At 40.3% G+C, this 20,551-nt stretch overlaps 1 protein-coding gene across 2 annotated transcripts in view; it reads right to left on the reverse strand.

Moving 5' to 3' along the window:
• MIB1 (MIB E3 ubiquitin protein ligase 1) overlaps positions 1-9,457 on the reverse strand; it is a 114,314-nt gene extending 104,857 nt beyond the window's left edge. For both annotated transcript variants that reach the window (XM_087438995.1, XM_004421043.3), the window contains exon 1: positions 9,227-9,457. In XM_087438995.1, the coding sequence (XP_087295121.1) occupies positions 9,227-9,455 (229 nt within the window). In that variant the 5' untranslated portion in view covers positions 9,456-9,457. The remainder of the gene's footprint in view (positions 1-9,226) is intronic.
• Between the last annotated feature and the right edge of the window lie 11,094 nt (positions 9,458-20,551).

A 20,551-nucleotide genomic window follows, 5' to 3' on the forward strand; every position in this document is an offset into this window, starting at 1 on the left:
CTGGCACATTAAGACATGCTGCAGCTTTCTGTGCCTAGTTAATCAGATTTGTGGGGTGTATACTAATGATACAAAACCACACATTGTTGATTATCTTGAGACAAAGTGCTTAAGAGTCAAAATTAAGAATGAGTTCTATATTTTTCTTTTACAAAATGATAATGTGTTCCAAAATTGCACACATTTTCTGTGATGAAAAGCAGTCATTAGTGTTATGCTCTTTAGAAGATTTTTTCTTTAATTATACCCATTTAATCTGTCCCTTCCAGGTAAAGATGATGTCTGACAATAAATGAGAAAATAAATGCTATCCAAAAGAAACTAGACTGAGCAATGTGAAAATTGCTGTTTGGATATGTTTCCATCATTACACGGCCTTTAATGCTGAAGCAATGTGTATCACCAATAAACTCTCACATCTGCATCCTTAAAAGAAAATAGTTTTTTACTTCATTTTAAATTCAGTGGATTTTTAATTCATTTATTCAAAATATAAAAATGAAACACCTTCCAACTCATTTGTAAGAAATGATTAGCATCAGAAAAAATGAAAATTTATCAGCTAAATTTCAATGAAAATTTTTACTTAACTGGTAAACAGGATAGAAAAATAAGATTGAGATTTGGTAAACACATTGTATTAGTCAAGGGTTCAATCAGGAGACAGAAACCAATCCACCACCTCTAGAAATAGGGAAACAATGAAAAAAATGGGATTATTACAATGTAAGAGGCTTAAAGGAGGGCTCCCATAGGGCAGGGATCCAGATCTTTCAAGAGGGATCGTGCTGGTGCTGGTGTTGCTGGGGTGGAGGGGGAGGAGGAGGTGGCACAATGGAGGCTGTTTCTGGTGGTGTTGGAAATAAGCAAACTGGAATCAAATACTGATACTGAAATCCTGCTGAGATGATACTGACAGGAAGAGCAAACAAAACAGGAAAGAACAAGTCCCTTCTCCCCCTCCAGTCTCCTTCCAGCATGCCCTATTGGCAGAGCCAACAGGCATCCAGCTAGCAAAGGGGAAATATCATGTGCGGAGTCCCAGCCCAGGCTCACATGGCAGAGTACAGAAGGTGGCTTTGAAGCCAAGAGACAAGAGCTTAATAACCAGCATACATACACCAGAAATGCACCTCTTCCCTTTGAATGTATTATCTATCTTTGTGAGGTCTCCTAAAAGCTATAGCATTAAGCAAAATCAAGAATGGAAACAAATTGAATTTAGAATCAGACTTGATTTACTAACATATTAAACCAAGATTTTCAAAAACAATGAAGAAAAATCACATTGCTCTCATTTTTTGAAAAAGAATATTTTGATGAGAAGCAAAATACCAAAATACCACCCTGAAGGTTAGATCCTTTCAATCTTAGCATTTATCCTTTTTCTACATGTATTTTTCCATAATTTTTAGTCTTCTTTAAAATTTACATAGAAAACATAGTATTGTCTACAGTGTCCCTTTGAAACCTACTTTTTCACAACCTATTTGGTAAATATTGGCTAATTCTTTCATTTTAACTGCTAATATTTTATTGTCTGAGATGCATGTAATATAATATACTCATTACATATAAACTTTTAGTAGTTTCCAAATTATTGCTTTTATAAAAAATACTGCAATGAATTTCTTAATACATGTCTCTTTATGGATGTGTGATTGAGATCTCATAGAAAAATACCTAGAATTTTCTCAGTTGCAGGATATGTGCATTCTCAAAGTTTACAAGGTGTTGCCAAATTGCTTCTCAAAGTAGTTGTACCAATTTACAATCTCGATAACTTGAGAGCTCTAATTTCCCCATATTCTTTATCAATACATACTATTTTTATTTTTTTATTTTTATTTTTTTTAATTTTATTTATTTATTTTTTCCCCCAAAGCCTCAGTAGATAGTTGTATGTCATAGCTGCACATCCTTCTAGTTGCTGTATGTGGGACGCAGCCTCAGCATGGCTGGAGAAGTGATGAGTCGGTGTGTGCCCGGGATCCGAACCCGGGCAGCCAGCAGCGGAGCGCGCTCACTTACCACTAAGCCATGGGGCCGGCCCTAATACATACTATTTTTAGACTTCTAATTTTTGTCAATCCAATTGGGGTTAAAGATATCTTTTTTTTATTTGTATTTCCTGGGTTAGCTGTGAGTTAGCTGTGTGAATAGTTATTAGCTCATTGCTATTAACATCAAATCAAATTTTTAAAGCTAGAGGAAAATTTATATTTAAATTGATCTAATCCATTTATTTTATAGTTAAAGGAAAAAGCCAGCTAGCTGGCTTCTAACCTCTAATTGAAAATTTTCTCCCACACCAGGTAATGTAATTATCTAGGCTGCCCCTGACCACACACATACAAACATAAATATTAATAGGCCGATTTTCCTCGTAAAACAAAAGAAGCTTTATAAACAGGTGAGATTTCAGTAATTTGAATATTGGGTAAGATCTGATAGTTTAGTAGATATGACAATGTCATATCTTCTGCCAAGTGCAGAGCTTGGCTTCAAGAGTGTAGGATGACTGGGACTTTGAGCCACTGTTTGGAACAAAGAAAACATAAAAGATTAAGAACCCCAATAAAGTAAAAAAACAATACCATGATAGTGAAGGCTGACCAGCTGGAGCTGGAGAATCTGACAGCCTCACGTGCAGTTCAATTACTTGCTTTGACAGCAAAAACTCTCTTTCACAGGACTGATATGTTTTCTAAAGGAGGCTAAATATAATTATATATAATGAACTACCTGTTACAGATTATTTTTTTTGTTTTTTGTTTTTTTGTGAGGAAGATCGGCCCTGAGCTAACATCTGCCAATCCTCCTCTTTTTGATGAGGAAGACTGGCCCTGGGCTAATATCCATGCCCATCTTCCTCCACTTTATATGGGACACCGCCACAGCATGGCCTGACAAGTGGTGCATCGGTGCGCGCCTGGGATCTGAACTGGTTCGCGACAGCGGAGTGCGTGCACTTAACCACTTGCACCACCGGACCAGCCCCTCCTGTTACAGATTGTATACACACACAAACAGAAAAACCATTGATGTCCAACAATAATATTACAATAAGTTAATCAAATGACCATACCACAGACTAGCGTAAGTATTTAAGTTTCCTAATCAATTTTCCCTCAGGAAAAGTGATACAAATGGTGACGTTTCTGAACTACTATATTATAAATGGAAGACAGAATGAGAGAGAGGGAAAAGCGTGAACTGACTGTTCGTCCCTATATCTGCCATTCAGTAGCTTTATGACTGGACAAGTTTCTTAATCTCTCAGTTTCCTTTTATCTGTTTTAAGATAATATCTATCTAACCTCAAATCAAATGAATCAAAAGCTCTTTGAAAAGAGCACTTTATTCAGAAAATATTCGTTCAGAGCCATAACTGCTAGAAAATGGAGATACAAGGATCACTCACTCATACACACACACTCCTTCCTCTCAAACTAACAATCTAGTGTAAAAGACAATTACAACACAGCATACCTACGGCAACAGATAGAAGCACAGAGTGCACTGGGATCACACTGTCTAGCAATTAAAGAAAGTAGAGGAAAGACCCTGGTGAGTGGCTATCTGGAAACACATCCAAAAAAAATATATCTAATCCAACCAGAGGGATAAAGCAGTAAAGTATACAACCAGAAATATATATTAAGATAGTGTTATATTTGCAAACAAATACATATATTAGAAAGCTATTTCATGTTCCTTTATTTCAGATGTACACACTCTTCTCTTCTCCCTGCCCGATAACATCAATCTCTAAAACTGAAGACATGTATTACCAACAAACAATCAAGGCTTGGAATCGGCTGAGGGGAAAAGGAGACAACAGAGAGCCTGGGCATCTCAAGTGACAAGTAGTCACTTAGCATCTTGCTATTCAAAGTATGTCCATGAGCCAACAACATCTCATCACCTGGGAACCTGTGAGAACTAATCTCACGGAATCCCATACCTACTGAATCAGAATCTGCATTTCTAAAGGTCCCCAGGTAATCTGTGTGCTTACTACAGTTTGAGAAGTACTGATACAGGGGTTACTCGCCTTCTTGAGGTCCTCAGCTCAACCAAGCTGCAATCTACAGGGAGTATTAAAACTTGATGGACTTTCATCACTTAAAACATTGTTTTAGCAGACAGAGATAAAAAGGGAAAGACATTTTACGTAAGTCTTTAAAATAGGTAGGATCTGTAAGAAAAAAAAAATCAAGTTTTCCCCACAGGTGCCATCAGCAAGAAAAATCTCACAACATTTCATCCCTTTCAGGTGTGGCATCCTATTCCCTAAACACTGTTCCCATAAGTCCTGTTTTTTCCCTAAGGCTCTGACCCCTTATAATACTCTTTTCTCCTATAGTTCTAGAAACAAACCAGGAGAGAAATAGGGGGCCTCAGAAAGGAAAAGCTAAGGGTTAATTCATTTCATTTTTTATCCAGGGTGAGCACTTTTAGACCTTCAATTGAGTACTGACATCTGAGAAGTCTGTCCACATGTGACCTAAAAAGCACTCTTAGCTAGGGGGTGCAAGAAAAGGACAAAGAACTGCCCCCAAAACAGCCTGGACCAACAATACTGGAAGCCAGTTTTGAATAAACCTAATCCCTCTAACTTTCTGTTATCCATACCCAAGAGGGTAGAAAGAACCTCAATTAGAAACCCAAAATCATTCTCTCGACTCTTTCCCTGGGAACAATACAACACTATAGTCAAGTGACCACAGAACAAGCGTTAAATAAAAACACATTTCTCCCCAAATCCTGTAAAATCACTACCTAAAAGATAAAAGGTCAACTATGCCTACTTAATAACAGACTTCACAAAATTAACTCCAAACTAATTCAACAATAACATACATATATTTCCACAATCTTCTTGCTCACTACAAACTGGCCAAATATATCTGGATAGAAGTGTTATCATTCAAATATATACTAAATGATCCTCTTCTCAAGGTTTGACTATTCTAGACCATAAATTCAAACTTATCGTGTGTTATCTGAAAGAAAAAAAATAAAGCCTATATGCCAAAATACTACAGACCCCACATACAACCCTCAGACAAAACCTCCAACACGCAATAAGGGAAAGATTCACAATGACCCAACCACTGTAGAATCCTTAACTCTCAGAAAAGTTGCACAGAATTTACTTTAAACATCACCCATTTTGTAATTCCCAAACATACCGCAATAAATTTCCTGTTCATATAATGCAGGTATAAGTAAGGAACAAAGAATGACAATCTCAGTTATCCTCTGGTAAATATCATTAAGACTTTTTCAAATTAACTATAAATATGTCAAGCACACAAAAAGGCATAAAAATATAACACATCTATGCACCCACCACCCAGTTTAAAACATAAAACATTACCAAAATCGTTATAGCCCCTGAGGTACTTTCATCAACTGCACTCTACTTCCTTCAACATACAGATATCCACTCCCTTGAACGTGGCATTTATCATTACTTTTTTGTTATACTTTAACCACACGTGTACATATCCCTAAACCAATGAGTCCCTAAACCAATGAGTATCAGTTGGGGGCAATTTTGCCCACACAGGGGATTTGTGGCAATGTCTGGAAATACTGTGAGTTATCATGACTGCAACTAGTGGGTAGAGCCCAGGGATGCTGGCCTACAATGCAAAGGACAGCCCCTACAACAAAGAATCATCTAATCAGTCCAAAAGAACAACAGTGCCAAAACTGAGAAACCCTGCCCTAAACAATAAATAGTATTGTTGTGCATTTTAACACACCGTAGGTTTTCTTTTTCAAGAAACTTTATTTTCTTTGTATAAATTCACACAGTTCGTTTATTCATTCTCCTGTTATGCACATTTAAGTTTTTTCCAACTTTTTGCTTTTACATACAACACTCCTGTGAATATTCTTATACAAGCCTCTTGATGCCCAATGGGAGATTCTCTCTAGGGCAGTAATTCTCAAACTTTGGTTCTTGAACCCCTATGGTTGTCCCCAAGGCCTTTTCAGGGGTTTTATGAAGTCAAAAGTATTTTCATAATAATACCAAGACATTATTTGCCTTTTTCATGTTGGCATTGCACTAAAGGTGCAAAGCAATGGTGGGTAAAAATGCTGGTGAGTTAGCCAAGTTAACACCCTCATTAATGAGACATATGGGTAGCCTGTACCTCCTGATATAATGCACTAAGAAGGGCAAAACATTACATCTATGATATTCTTGCCCAAAATACATAATCTAAATTTAATCATGGGGAAATATCAGACAATCTCAATTTGAGGGATAGTCTATAAAATTATTGGTCAGTGTCAAGGTCATGAAAGACAAAGAAAGACCAAGAAACTGGCCCAGATTGCAGGAGACAAAATGACAACTAAATGCAATATGTGACCCTGGATTGAATCCCAGACCAGAAAAAGGACAGTAGTGGGACAACTGGTGAAATTTGAATAAGGTCTGTAGATTAGTTAATAGTATTCATGTTACTTTTCTGGTTTTAATAATTGTATTTTGTAAGATGTTAATTAACATTTGAAGAAAGTGGGTGAAGAGCAGAAGGGAACTCTTTTTACTAGTTTTGTAATTTTTTGTAAGCCTGAAATTATTTCCAAATGAAAGGTTAAATTTTTTTACTTAACTATTATATAAATAAATATCAAGTACTGTATATAATAAATATATTTAGCAAATATTGAGAATGTAATAAAATGCCAATGGACATTAATTATTAAATATTTTGAAGAAAAAAGATAAGAAAAACACTGAAAGTAGTATTATAGTTCTGGAGCAAAACCAGAGCCAAGGGTTTGTGATTTGTTCAATACTTTAAAAAAAAAAAGAAAACCTGCAGAAATTAAGCCACAGAAATTAAAATACATTTCAACAAGCATTTCATAAGGCTATCCTACATCTAGAAATGCTTTCAAAATGTTTGCTAAAAGAATCAGATGAACAAGATGAATTGCTACACACAAATTAAATAATGTGTAAAATTATCTTGTAAATTAAACTAAGATTTTAAAACAATTACCTCTGAAAAACACCTGCTTTTATACAAGATAATGAATATTTATATGACAGATAAACTCCATACTACAAAACATATAGATAACATTAACATCCCTTCAAAAATCAGTGGTACAGGATGTTACACTTTACCTTTACCCTGAAAAGATATTTCAGTTTCCCCATAAACCTACAATTACTGATCCCAAGATGCCTTCAAATTAGTGAGTTGTGGTCAAACTTTAGCTTGAACTAGCATGATGAAATTTTAAGAGTGTGCAGAAACAGGCATATGCCTCATACATTGTTGCTAGGAGTGTAAATTGGTAAAAAATGTCTTCCAAGGCAATTAGTCAACATCTATAAAAATGTTAAATATGTGTACCCTTTTTTTCTTTTCTTTTTTTTTTTTTTTTGGTGAGGAAGATCAGCCCTGAGCTAACATCCATGCCAAGCCTCCTCTTTTTGCTGAGGAAGACTGGCCCTGGGCTAACATCCGTGCCCATCTTCCTCCACTTTATATGGGACGCTACCACAGCATGGCTTGACAAGCGGTGCCTCGGTGTGCGCCCGGGATCTGAACCCAAGCCAGCAGAGCACACGCACTTAACTGCTATGCCACGGGGCCAGCCCCAAATATGTGTACCCTTTGATGCAGCAATTCCACTTCAGAAGTACTCAACACATACACACAAGGACGTAGGTACAAAGATTTATTCACTGCATCATTGTAAATAAGGTGACCTGAAACAATATAAATGACCATCAACAAAGCACCGGCTAAATAAATTACTGCATCCAGTCACTGGAATACTATGCAGCTATGAAAGAATAAGGTAGACCTATAAGTGCTAACATGGAACAATCACTAATATGTTTTATTAAGTTAACAAACAGAAGTGCAGAAGAGAATATAATTTATTACCACATGGGCTTTAAAAGGGTGGTAGATTTGCAGTATATTAATATATATGTTTGCGATGCAGAGTATTCTGTAAGAATACCCAAGAAAGTAGTAACAATGGCTGCCTCCTTTTTGTACTGTTGAATCTTTTCTATTGGTCCTGTACATATATCCTTTTCAATGTTTAAAAAGTCAGCTAAGAAACATAATCCTATGAATTACCTACTCAAAAACTGACTTGGCTTCTGTTAATTTCCTTTTTATTGCTAACAATAACTACGTACCCATTTCAGGATTTGTTAGGCTTTGTCAAACTCAATCATAAAGCCTTAGAAGGAGCTTATTTATGCATTCTGAAAAGTATGAAATCTTAAATTTGAACTATTTTCTAGTGAATAGAATATCAAGGATAAATCTATTTGAAAATGAATTCCATTAAAATAAATTAGATCTTTATTTTGTGAGAGCAAGCCTTCAGTTTATCAGACTACATAAAAATTCTACAGTCAATAACAAATATCCTTGAAATTTTGTGAATCAAGGACATTGACTCATCGCTGTGTTAATGGATAAGTCTCTGACATAACCTTACAAATGAAATAAGATGTTAACAAAAAAACATATCAGGTGTCCCCTGTGCCTATCTTCCACTTGGAAGAAGTATTTAACACAAAGAAATGGTTCAACAGCTTTAACTGTTTTTCCCTCTACTGGTATAAAGATATAAAATGAAACAATTCAGAAGAAAAATCATTCCACAGGGCCCAAGTAGCACTAGGCTACTGAACTTCAAGTCTTTCTACGTGTTTGAGTAAGAAAGACAGAGGGAAAAAAACCTCAACAAATCTGAGGTAAGAAAGGCCCCTCAGCAATTGTAACCGCTCAAGTGAACACCATATGGCAAGGCAAGCCTCCCTTCAGACAGTTATCACTTAGAGGCTGATTAATTTCAATGGCCCCTCCAGACCCCTTCCCTAGAGGGGGAGGACGAGGGGGAGGAGGAAGAGGAAGGGAACTGTCTGTTGTCTCCCCGCTGCTTTGTGCCTTCCAGGCTTGAAAGCATTCTGTGATGGTACTGCCATCATTTCCCTTGGGGACTGGGGGAGGCGGGAGGAAAGTCTTTTAGGCAAGTTTTTGTTTACTAGATATTGAACCTAAAACTCTCTTTGGCTCTTTCCCTTTCCGCTTACTCCAGCCGGGCGCTGCGGCCGAGACGTTCCACCGCAAGGTTCTCCAAGGCGGCCGGACGCCCACCCCGGCCTCGCCCCTTCCCCCCACGCGCGCAGGCCCGGGGCCAGGTGGCCGGCGCTTACCCGTGGGCGCGCTGTCCAGGATGCGCAGGTCGTAGGCCCCGGAGCAGCGGTAGTTGGCGGCGGTGCCGTTGTCCCACACCACCACCACCTCCTCGGGGCTCTCGAAGCTCCGGACCGTGCCCACATGGCCCTCGCCGCCGTCCTGCTTCCCCCACTTCCAGTCTGGGCCGCGCACTACCCGGGCCCCGACCCCTTCCACCATCACCCGGTTATTCCGGGAGTTACTCATCGGGGCCCGTGCGGTGGGGGCCGCCGCCGCCGCCGGGGGGCCCGTGAGGGAGCTGGGCCCGGGCCGGACTCGCGGCGCCGGCGGGGGCGGCAGCGAGCCCCGGGGGACGTGGGAATAACTCACGGGGCCGGCGGCGCGGTCCCCGCCGAGCCCACAGCCGCTCCCCAGCCGTGGCCGCCGCCGCCGCGCCCCCTGCTCGGACTGGAGGCCAGACCGCAGCGGCTCGGAGGCGGAGGCGGAGGCGGCGGCGGCGGCGGCGGCGGCAGCGGCGGCGGCGGCGGGCGGGCAGGGGGGAGGGGGCCGTGGGCGGGGACTCCCCCGCTTCCTCCGGGCTCCCCGGCCGGGCTACAGCGACGGCCGCCAGGAAACCACGCTTTCCCCCGGCCGGGAGCGCGGGGAGCGCAGGGGGCCGGGGGAGGCTGGCCCGGGGGAGACGGCGAGGGCGGCAGGAAGCAAGGTTAACTGCCGGCCTTTTTCCTCCCCTGACTCCCCGTTCCGGGGCGGGCACCCCAGCGCCGGCGCCGCCGCCTCCCCCGTGAGCAGCGGTGGTACCTCCCGGCGTCCCGCCGGGGCCCAGGGGCCCCCTTCTGTCTGCCCGCGCGCACGCCGCCGCGCTCCGCCCCGCCACAGAGTCCTCGCCTGGCGAGAGCGGCTCCACATCCGGGTACTGCCGCGCCCAAGGCCGGAGCAGCACCTCCTCTGAGTGACTAGCAGAGGGATCCTCAGCAACAGTAAAGGGGGAACGGTTTTGGTGAGCCGCGCGACGGGGAAAAGAAAGGAGAGGAAAATCGATGCCTAAGCGTCTCTCCAGGGCCCAGTGAGAGTGCGCATGCGCGCAGACCGGAAAAAATGGGGTAGACGCCCAGCCCCAGGCTGGGGCGACGGAGGGGCGGTTCCCTGGAGCTGTCGCCTACTGTTGGTACGGCGCGCCCCATTGGCTGTAAGGAAAGGACGGGGAAGGAATTCCGTCGCGCCGGCCTGGAGGTGGAGGCGGAGGAAGTGAGGATGGGGATGCGAACCAGGCTGCTGAAACTGGGTAGCTATGACGAAGTCAGTCTTCCATTGAGTTCTAGTGTACCTGGGTGTACTAAGTGTGAATTTGGGATTCCGTGTTGTTTTAGTCTTCTTTTTTAACCGGGCAGGGAATAGGATAGATTATAGCATAAATTAAGTGTAAATTGGAAACATTTCAAATCAGAGTGGCTGACTAGTGATGTTTTTAAGCTGAGCAGAATGGTACTGAATGATGTGTGTCTCGCCTTCATGCGGAGTCAGGGTGGTAAGGAGACTCCCAACAACGCAAGCTCCTGGGAAAGAGTTTACAAGCACCTTGCCTATCGATAACTCCCCCACTCACGACAAAATTCTGCCCCAATCACAAAATATAACCTTGAAAGAAAAATAAGAGGACTGTGAGAGTGGTTTCTGGCTGATAGTACTTCAAGGACAATATATTGTGTAGGATTTAAAACCATTGTTTCACAGCCCAGCACGCATGCTGGCACACTGTTGTTAGCACACTGTTGCTTTTCCTGAGTCAAGGTAGGGGGGAGTAGTCGAACAGAATCGAATAATCAAGTGGAAAGAAAGGGAGTGTAAAATGTAACCAATGAATTATTATGTAGTGAAATCAATAAAATGTTCTTAATTTTTCATGTAAATAGAAGTAACAGGAAAATGCCAACATGGAGTCCCAAAGGCCAAGGAGAGCTAATTTTCGAAACTAAACAGTTAAAATATTTGCTCAAAATAGGCCAGCCAGATTTCTAGTTTGTTTCAAACATTTTCATCTTGGAAATTTTAAAGGTGCTATTGCCAGAGCTACTCAACTGCAACTATTCAATTAAGGACGCTGTTAAGTATTCCTACTCTGCCAACTCTGTCTTCTCTCTCTGGAATCTTTTCTGGTTTTCTTCTTTCCTTGTTAACCAGTTAAATTGATCATATGAATTAATAAGCTGATAAAAAGATTTTAGAAAAAAATATAGCCACTGCACAGCTATACTTGTGGTTGACTTTGTAAAGTAAGTTACTCAAGTAGAGGCCAACTGAGATGTTAAACTCAATAGTGCAACTTGCGTTTTACATCAAACACATATTAATAATGGCTTTCCACATGTTTAATTGTGTTTATCTCATCTGGGAAGTTTTATACTTATTAAGACATGGCTTTTATTCTTATTACCAGAGATTAGTTGTAACTTTGAATTTTATTTACCCTTAAAATGGAAAAGGTTCTTAAGAGGTGATCTAGCCCAGTGGTTTTCTTTTCTTTCTCCCCCCACCCCAAACCCTCTGTTCTTTCGCTGTGCATATGATCTATAAAGGGAGCTAGTTACTCTAGATGAAGCAATATAGCAAGGCAGGAGCCTGCCTGTAGTCTTTCCTTCCTCCTACCTTTGCAAGGGCTCTACAGAAACTCGTCAAAACGTCTGGAGTACCACTGAGCACAGTGTGAAAACCTCAAATTAGCCCAATCCCCATATTTGATAAGAAAATGAGACCAGGACTAAGTAACTTGTCCAGGATTACAGAGGAAGTTAAGAGATAGAGCTAAAAATGATAACCCATCTAATTCTGGATGTATTTCTCTATATTAAACACTTTCTTATCCATCCATCCCTTATTAAATATGTTGTGAATCTATGACAATATCATGTTGCTAAGACTGTTTCAAGGCCCTTAAATCAATACAGTTTGCCAATGGTCTCTAAATGTTTTTGATCCTACATCCTTTCAGTACAAAATTTTTGAACATGTACTTCTAATAGGTGTACTTATTTATGCATAAATTATATACGTACTACCATATTACATATGTAATAGAACATACTCAAAAATAGAAATTATAAGAGGATAAGATATATATAGAAAACTTTCATACTTTCTTTCCTCACTCCAATAGATCATCTTCTGCATCCATACATGTTTAAATTGGTATTCTCCAAAGGAGATGCACCCCACTTTGGAGACCACTATGTCATACATGAGTCTGTCAAGTTTAGAACCCAGTCATTTTGCACATATGTTTGCTTATCTGCCCATCTGTTCAGAAACATTTAGAGTCATTCAAAACTAGTAAGATTTTCATTCCAACCATAAGTAAGATAAAATAAATAAATCCTTGCCCCAGAAATGAAGTAGTTTTGCTATTCACCTACTATTCTACTACTATGAATGAATTTGTGGCTGCTTTACAGTCTACAAAAAATGTGTAATATTTGGAGGGTAACTTTAGTATAGTAACACTATCTGCTGTAACAGATAGACCCCAAAACACATAAAGGCTTAGATACAATTTTTGTTTCTCATTCATATAATAGCCTAATGCTTTCCTCCACATGGTGATTCAGATACTCTTACTGTTCCACCATCCCCTAAAGTTATCCAAGTCTAGCTTATGAAAGTAGGAAAAAGTGTAGAAGAGAGCATACTCACTTCTCAAAAGTCTTGGCCCCCAAAATAGCATATATCACTCAATCACATTTCATCATCTAGAATTCAGTCACATCTAACTAAAAGGGAGGAAAAAGGGTAGCTTCGCTGGGTGCCCAAGAAGAAAGGTGTATCAGCTCGTGTCCACTTAGGAAAACATAGATCACTCTAAGTATTCAAACAGAAGGAATTTAATACAGCAAACTGTTTGCAAAAGTGTTGGAAGGGCTGCAGAAGCAAAAAGGGATTAATAACTACTGGGAAACACCATCCCCTAGGGCTAGAGGAGCAAAAGAGAAAACGATGTTACCTCCATGATCACTGTGCCATTGAGGCTGCTGAGGTTGGAACTGTTGCTGTTTTGCAGTAAGCCAGGAGCCCGGAAGCTGGCTGACACTCACACTGAAGCTGCAGGGGACCAGGAGCCTAAAGTTGCCTACCATTGTCACTACCACTGCCAAAGTCAGAGCTCCATGAGTGCAGGGCACACTCTGCCACTGCAGCCCCTGGAACTGCCCTGCCTGAGTAGAAACCCGAAGCTGCTAGAAGCTCCATCGGAAGCAGGAAACAAAAAATGGCTTCTCCTCTTGTCAGTTGGTTTGTCATTAGTCTCTCTAATAACAGGAATAGTCTACCCTTTTGGGTACTCAGCACCATTCTCACCATTCCACCATACTTAAACTTCCACATAACAACATCATGCATCTGCCTAACAGGATGCAACTATTCCACTTAAAATGAAGATACCTTCACCCCTTATCCCCAAAAAGAGAAGGCACAAAGTCCCGTCCCTTACCATATAGATAATTCCACTTCTAGTTCAGCCACAATCCTTCCTGGATACCCTCTAACCTACATTATAAAGTTAATAACTGGGCCGGCTCCGTGGCTTGGTGGTTGAGTGCGCGCGCTCTGATGCTGGCGGCCCGGGTTCGGATCCCGGGCGCGCCCCCGAGGCACCACATCTCCGTCCAACCCGAGGCCGAGTCCCGCGTACAGCAACTAGAAGGATGTGAACCTACGACATACAACTGTCTACTGGGGCTTTGGGGGGGAAAAATGAATAAAAAAAAAAAAAAAAACTTAAAAAAAAAAATAATAAAGTTAATAACCACCCACGAAATTGACAGACATTTTGCTAGACTGACCAAAAATAAAGAGAGAAGGCTCAAACAACCACCCACACTCCTTATATAAAATAGTAGGGTCCATTGATGGATGAATGGATAAAGAAAATGTGGTGTACATATACAATGGAATGTTATTTAGCCATAAAAAAGAATGAAATCTTGCCATTTGCAACAATATGGATGGACCTTGAGGGCATTATGCTAAGTGAAATAAGTCAGACAGAGAAAAACAAATACTGTAGGAACTCACTTATATGTGGGAGCCAAAAAAAAAAACAAGCCCATAGAGAGAATAGATTGGTGGTTGCCAGAGGTGGGGGTTGGGGAATGAGTGAAATGGGTGAAGGGGGCCAACAGGTACAAACTTCCAGATATAAAATAAATAAGTCATGGAGGAGCCCAGCCCGGTGGCATAGCAGTTAAGTTTGCGCGCTCCACTTCAGCAGCCCACGATTTGCAGGTTCAGATCCCGGGCACGGACCAACACACGGCTTGTCAAGCCATGCTGTGGTGGCATCCCATATAAAGTGGAGGAAGATAGGCAGGGATGTTAGCTCAGGGCTAATCTTCCTCACCAAGAAAAAAATAAATAATAAATAAATAAGTCATGGAGATGTAATGTACAGCATGGTGACCATAGTTAAGAATACTGCATTGCAGGGCCGGCTCGGTGGCACAAACAGTTAAGTGCACGCGCTCCACTGCTGTGGCCCAGGGTTCGCCAGTTCAGATCCTGGGCACGCACCAATGCACTGCTTGTCAAGCCATGCTGTGGCGGCATCCCATATAAAGTGGAGGAAGATAGGCATGGATGTTAGCCCAGGGCCAGTCTTCCTCAGCAAAAAGAGGAGGATTGGCATGGATGTTAGCTCAGGGCTGATCTTCCTCACAAAAAAAAATATATATATATTGCAGATTTGAAATTTGCTAAGGGAGTAGATCTTAAAAGTTCTCATCATAAGAAAAATTCTATAACTATATATGGTGACAGATGCTAACTAGACACTGTGGTGATCATTTTGCAGTATATACAAATATCAAATCATTATGTCATATACCTGATACTAATAGAATGTTATATCAATTATACCTCAATAAAAAAGGGAAATAAGAAGGAGAAAAATAATTGGTTTTACACTAAACAAATAATCAAAGCAAAACCACATATGATAAACAAAGAGAAAACTAGAAGAATCATAAGACAGAACAACCAAACGGAATTGGCAGTCCAAAACAAATGGGACAAGAAACAAAGGAAATGCAAAAGAACCAGAAAATAAGTGACAAAACAGCAACATTAAGCCCTCATATGTCAATAATTACCCTAAATGTAAATGGATTGAACTCTCCAATCAAAAGATACAGAGTGGCAGGATGGATTAAAAAGCAAGACCCAACAATATGCTGCCTTCAGGAAACACATCTTAGCACTAAAGACAAGCACAGGCTCAGAGTGAAAGGATGGAAGACAATACTCCAAGCTAATGGCAAACAAAAGAAAGCAGGTGTTGCCATACTCATATCAGACAAAGTAGACTTCAAGATAAAACAGGTTAAGAAAGACAAAGAAGGGAAATATATAATGATAAAAGGGACACTACATCAAGAAGACATATCACTTATAAATATATATGCACCCAACATAGGAGCACCAATGTACATAAAGCAACTATTAACAAACCTAAAAGGAGAAATCAACAACAACACAATAATAGTAGGGGATCTTAACACCCCACTTACAGCAATGGATAGATCATCCAGACAAAAAGTTAATAAAGAAATATTAGACTTAAATCAAAAACTGGACGAGATGGACCTAGTAGACATATACAGAGCACTCCATCCAAAAACAGCTGACTACACATTCTTCTCAAGCGCGCATGGAACATTCTCTAGGATAGACCATGTGTTGGGAAACAAAGCAAGCCTCAATAAATTTAAGAAGATTGAAATCATAACAAGCATCTTTTCAGACCATAAGGCTATGAAACTGGAAATGAACCATGAAAAAAAACTGGGAAAGTGACAAAAATGTGGAGATTAAACAACATGCTACTGAACAACCGATGGATCATTGATGAAATTAAAGGAGAAATCAAAAACTATCTGGAAACAAACGAAAATGATAACATGCCATATCAAACCATATGGGATGCAGCAAAAGTGGTCCTGAGAGGGAAACTCATAGCGATACAAGCCCACCTTAACAAACAAGAAAAAGCCCTAACAGGCAACCTTAAATTACACCTAACAGAACTAGAAAAAGAAGAACAAAGCCCAAAGCCAGCAGAAGGAGAGAAATAATAAAAATCAGAGCAGAAATAAATGATATTGAGACCAAAAAAACAGTAGAAAGGATTAATGAAACAAAGAGTTGGTTCTTCGAGAAGATAAACAAAATCGACAAACCCTTAGCCAGGCTTACTAAGAAAAAAGAGAAAAGGCTCAAGTAAATAAAATTAGAAATGAAAGAGGAGAAATTACAATGGATACCATGGAAATACAGAGGATTATAAGAGAATACTATGAGAAATTATATGCCAACAAATTGGACAATCTAGAAGAAATGGATAAATTCTTAGACTTATACAACCTCCCAAAATTGAACCAAGAAGAAATGGAGAATCTGAATAGACCAATAACAAGTAAAGAGATTGAAATAGTAATCAAAAACCTCCCAAAAAATAAAAGTCCAGGACCAGATGGCTTCTCCAGTGAATTTTACCAAACATTCAAAGAAGATTTAATACCCATCCTCCTCAAACTATTCCAAAAAATAGAGGAAGATGGAACACTTCCTAAATCATTATATGAGGCCAACATCACCCTGATACCAAAACCAGACAAAGACAATACAAAGAAAGAAAATTACAGGCCAATATCGCTGATGAAAATTGATGCAAAAATCCTCAACAAAATATTGGCAAACCGAATACAACAATACATTAAAAAGATCATACACCATGATCAAGTGGGATTTATACCAGGGAAGCAGGGATGGTTCAACATCCGCAAATCAATCAACGTGATACATCACATCAACAAAACAAAGAATAAAAACCACATGATCATCTCAATAGACGCAGAGAAGGCATTTGACAAGATACAACATCCATTTATGATAAAAACTCTCAATAAAATGGGAATAGAAGGAAAGTACCTCAACATAATAAAGGCCATATATGACAAACCCACAGCTAACATCATACTCAACGGGGAAAGACTGAAAGCCATTCCTCTGAGAACAGGAACAAGGCAGGGCTGCCCACTCTCACCAGTCCTGTTCAACATAGTACTGGAGGTTTTGGCCAGAGCAATTAGGCAAGAAAAAGGAATAAAAGGAATCCAAATAGGTAACGAAGAAGTGAAACTCTCACTATTTGCAGATGACATGATTGTATATATAGAAAACCCTCAAGAATCTGTTGGAAAACTATTAGAAACAATCAACAACTACAGCAAAGTTGCAGGGTACAAAATCAATCTACAAAAATCAGTTGCATTTCTATATGCTAATAATGAACTAACAGAAAGAGAGCTCAAAAAGATAATACCATTTACAATTGCATCAAAAAGAATAAAATACCTAGGAATAAATCTTACCAAGGAGGTGAAGGACCTATACAATGAGAACTACAAGACCTTATTGAGGGAAATCCATGATGACATAAAGAAATGGAAAGATATCCCATGCACGTGGATTGGAAGAATAAACATAGTTAAAATGTCTATATTACCTAAAGCAATCTACAGATTCAATGCAATCCCAATCAGAATCCCAATGACATTCTTCACAGAAATAGAAAAAAGAATACTAAAATTTATATGGGGCAACAAAAGACCCCGAATAGCTAAAGAAATCCTAAAGAAAAAGAACAAAGCAGGAGGCATCACAATCCCTGACTTCAAAACATACTACAAAGCAATAGTAATCAAAACAGATGGTACTGGTACAAAAACAGGCACACAGATCAATGGAACAGAATTGAAAGCCCAGAAATAAAACCACACATATACGGACAGCTAATTTTTGACAAAGGTGCTAAGAACATGCAATGGAGAAAGGAAAGTCTCTTCAATAAATGGTGTTGGGAAAACTGGACAGCCACATGCAAAAAAATGAAAGTGGACCATGTGCTATCGCCATTCACAAAAATTAACTCAAAATGGATCAAAGACCTGAAGGTGAGACTTGAAACTATAAAACTCATAGAAGAAAATATAGGCAACACACTATTTGACATTGGTTTTAAAGGAATCTTTTCGGATGACATGCCTACCCAGACTAGGGAAACTAAAGAAAAAATAAACAAGTGGGACTTTATCAGATTAAAGAGCTTTTATAAGACAAATGAAACCAGAATCAAGATGAACAAACAACCAACCAGCTGGGAGAGAATATTTGCAAAACATACATCTGACAAGGGGTTGATCTCCATAATATATAAAGAACTCACACAATTGAACAACAAAAAAACAACTCGATCAAAAAATGGGCAGAGGAAATGAACAGACACTTCTCCAAGGAAGATATACAGATGGCCAATAGGCACATGAAAAGATGCTCAGCATCACTAATCATCAGGGAAATGCAAATCAAAACAACACTAAGATACCACCTCACGCCTGTTAGAATGGCTATAATCACCAAGACAAAAAACAACAAATGTTGGAGAGGATGTGGAGAAACAGGAACCCTCATACACAGCTGGTGGGAATGCAAATTGGTGCAGCCTCTATGGAAAACGGTATGGAGATTCCTCAAAGAATTAAAAATAGAGATGCCCTATGATCCAGCCATCCCACTACTGGGAATCTATCCAACGCACCTGAAATCAACAATCCAAAGAGGCTTATGCACCCCTATGTTCATTGCAGCATTATTCACCATAGCCAAGAAGTGGAAGCAACCTAAGTGTCCCTCGACTGACGATTGGATTAAGAAAATGTGGTATATATATACAATGGAATACTACTCAGCCATAAAAAAAGACAAAATCGTCCCATTTGCAACAACATGGATGGGCCTGGAGCGTATTATGTTAAGTGAAATAAGCCAGAAAGAGACAAACACTGTATGATCTCACTCATATGTGGAATATAAACCAACACATGGACAGAGAAAACTGGACTGTGGTTACCAGGGCAGTGGGGGTGGGGGGTGGGGGGTGGGCACAAGGGGTGAAGGGAGTCATATATGTGGTGATGGACAAACAAAAATGTACAACCCAAAATTTCACAATGTTAGAAACCATTAAAACATCAATAAAAAAATAATAATAATAATTGGTTTTATACATAACAAGTGCTGCATGTTGAATTATGGCCTCCAAAAAGATATGTTGAAGTCTTAACTACTCCCCCACCCCGTACCTTTGAATATAACCTTATTTGAAAAAAGAGTCTTTGTAGACGTAATCAACTTAAGATGAGGTCATACTGGAATAGAGTGGGCCCTAAATCCAATAACTGGTGTCCTTACAAGAAAAGGAGATTTGGACACACAGACATATGGGGAAGAAGGCCATATGACAGTGGAGGCAGAGATGGGAGTGATGCCCCTATGAGACAAGAATGCCGGGCAGCCCCGTGGCTTAGCGGTTAAGTGCGCGAGCTCCGCTACTGGTGGCCCGGGTTTGGATCCCGGGCGCACACCGACGCACTGCTTCTCCGGCCATGCTGAGGCCACGTCCCACATACAGCAACTAGAAGCATGTGCAACTATGACATACAACTATCTACTGGGGCTTTGGGGGGAAAAAAAAGGAGGAGGATTGGCAATGGATGTTAGCTCAGGGCCGGTCTTCCTCAGCAAAAAGAGGAGGATTAGCATGGATGTTAGCTCAGGGCTGATCTTCCTCACAAAAAAAAAAAAAAAAGAATGCCAAGAATTGCCAGCAACCACCAGAAACTAGGAAGAAGCAAGGAAAGATTCTTCCCTAGAGCCTTCAAAGATCCTGGCCCTGCCAACACCTTGATTTTGGATTTGTAGCCTGCAGAACTATGAAAGAATAAATTTCTGTTGTTTTAATCCACCAAGTTTCTGGTAATTTCTTACAGCAGCCCTAGGAAACTAATGTAAGAAAGGAAGAAAATCAGCATAGCTGTTACTGTCCTTATTTCTATTACTGGTCATAAGGCTGTAGTTGATATTTATAACTCCCTCTTTCCATTACATAGCCCATATTTCCTTTTCCCCCAGCCAGCACATCAACTGATTAGAGTCCCATACCAGGCAGGTGTTCCAAATCTTCATTCCTGAAGGACTTCATTCTCAGTCCTTAGTGGGTTGTTGTAGTGTGATAGTTAATTTTATGTGTCAACTTGACTGGGCCATGGGGTACCCAGACATTTGATCAAACGTCATTCTGGGTGTATCTGTGAGGGTGTTTCTGGATGAGATTGACATTTGAATAGGCAGATTGAGTAAAGCAGACTCGTTAGTACTGTAGAGTTGATTCCAACTCCTAGTGGCCCTATGTACAGCAGAGCAGAACCCTGCCCGGTCTTTTTGCGCCATCCTCTCACCTT

Source organism: Ceratotherium simum, chromosome 14 (assembly GCF_057802395.1).
Source record: "Ceratotherium simum simum isolate JZ-2026a chromosome 14, ASM5780239v1, whole genome shotgun sequence".
Classification (NCBI taxonomy): domain Eukaryota; kingdom Metazoa; phylum Chordata; class Mammalia; order Perissodactyla; family Rhinocerotidae; genus Ceratotherium; species Ceratotherium simum.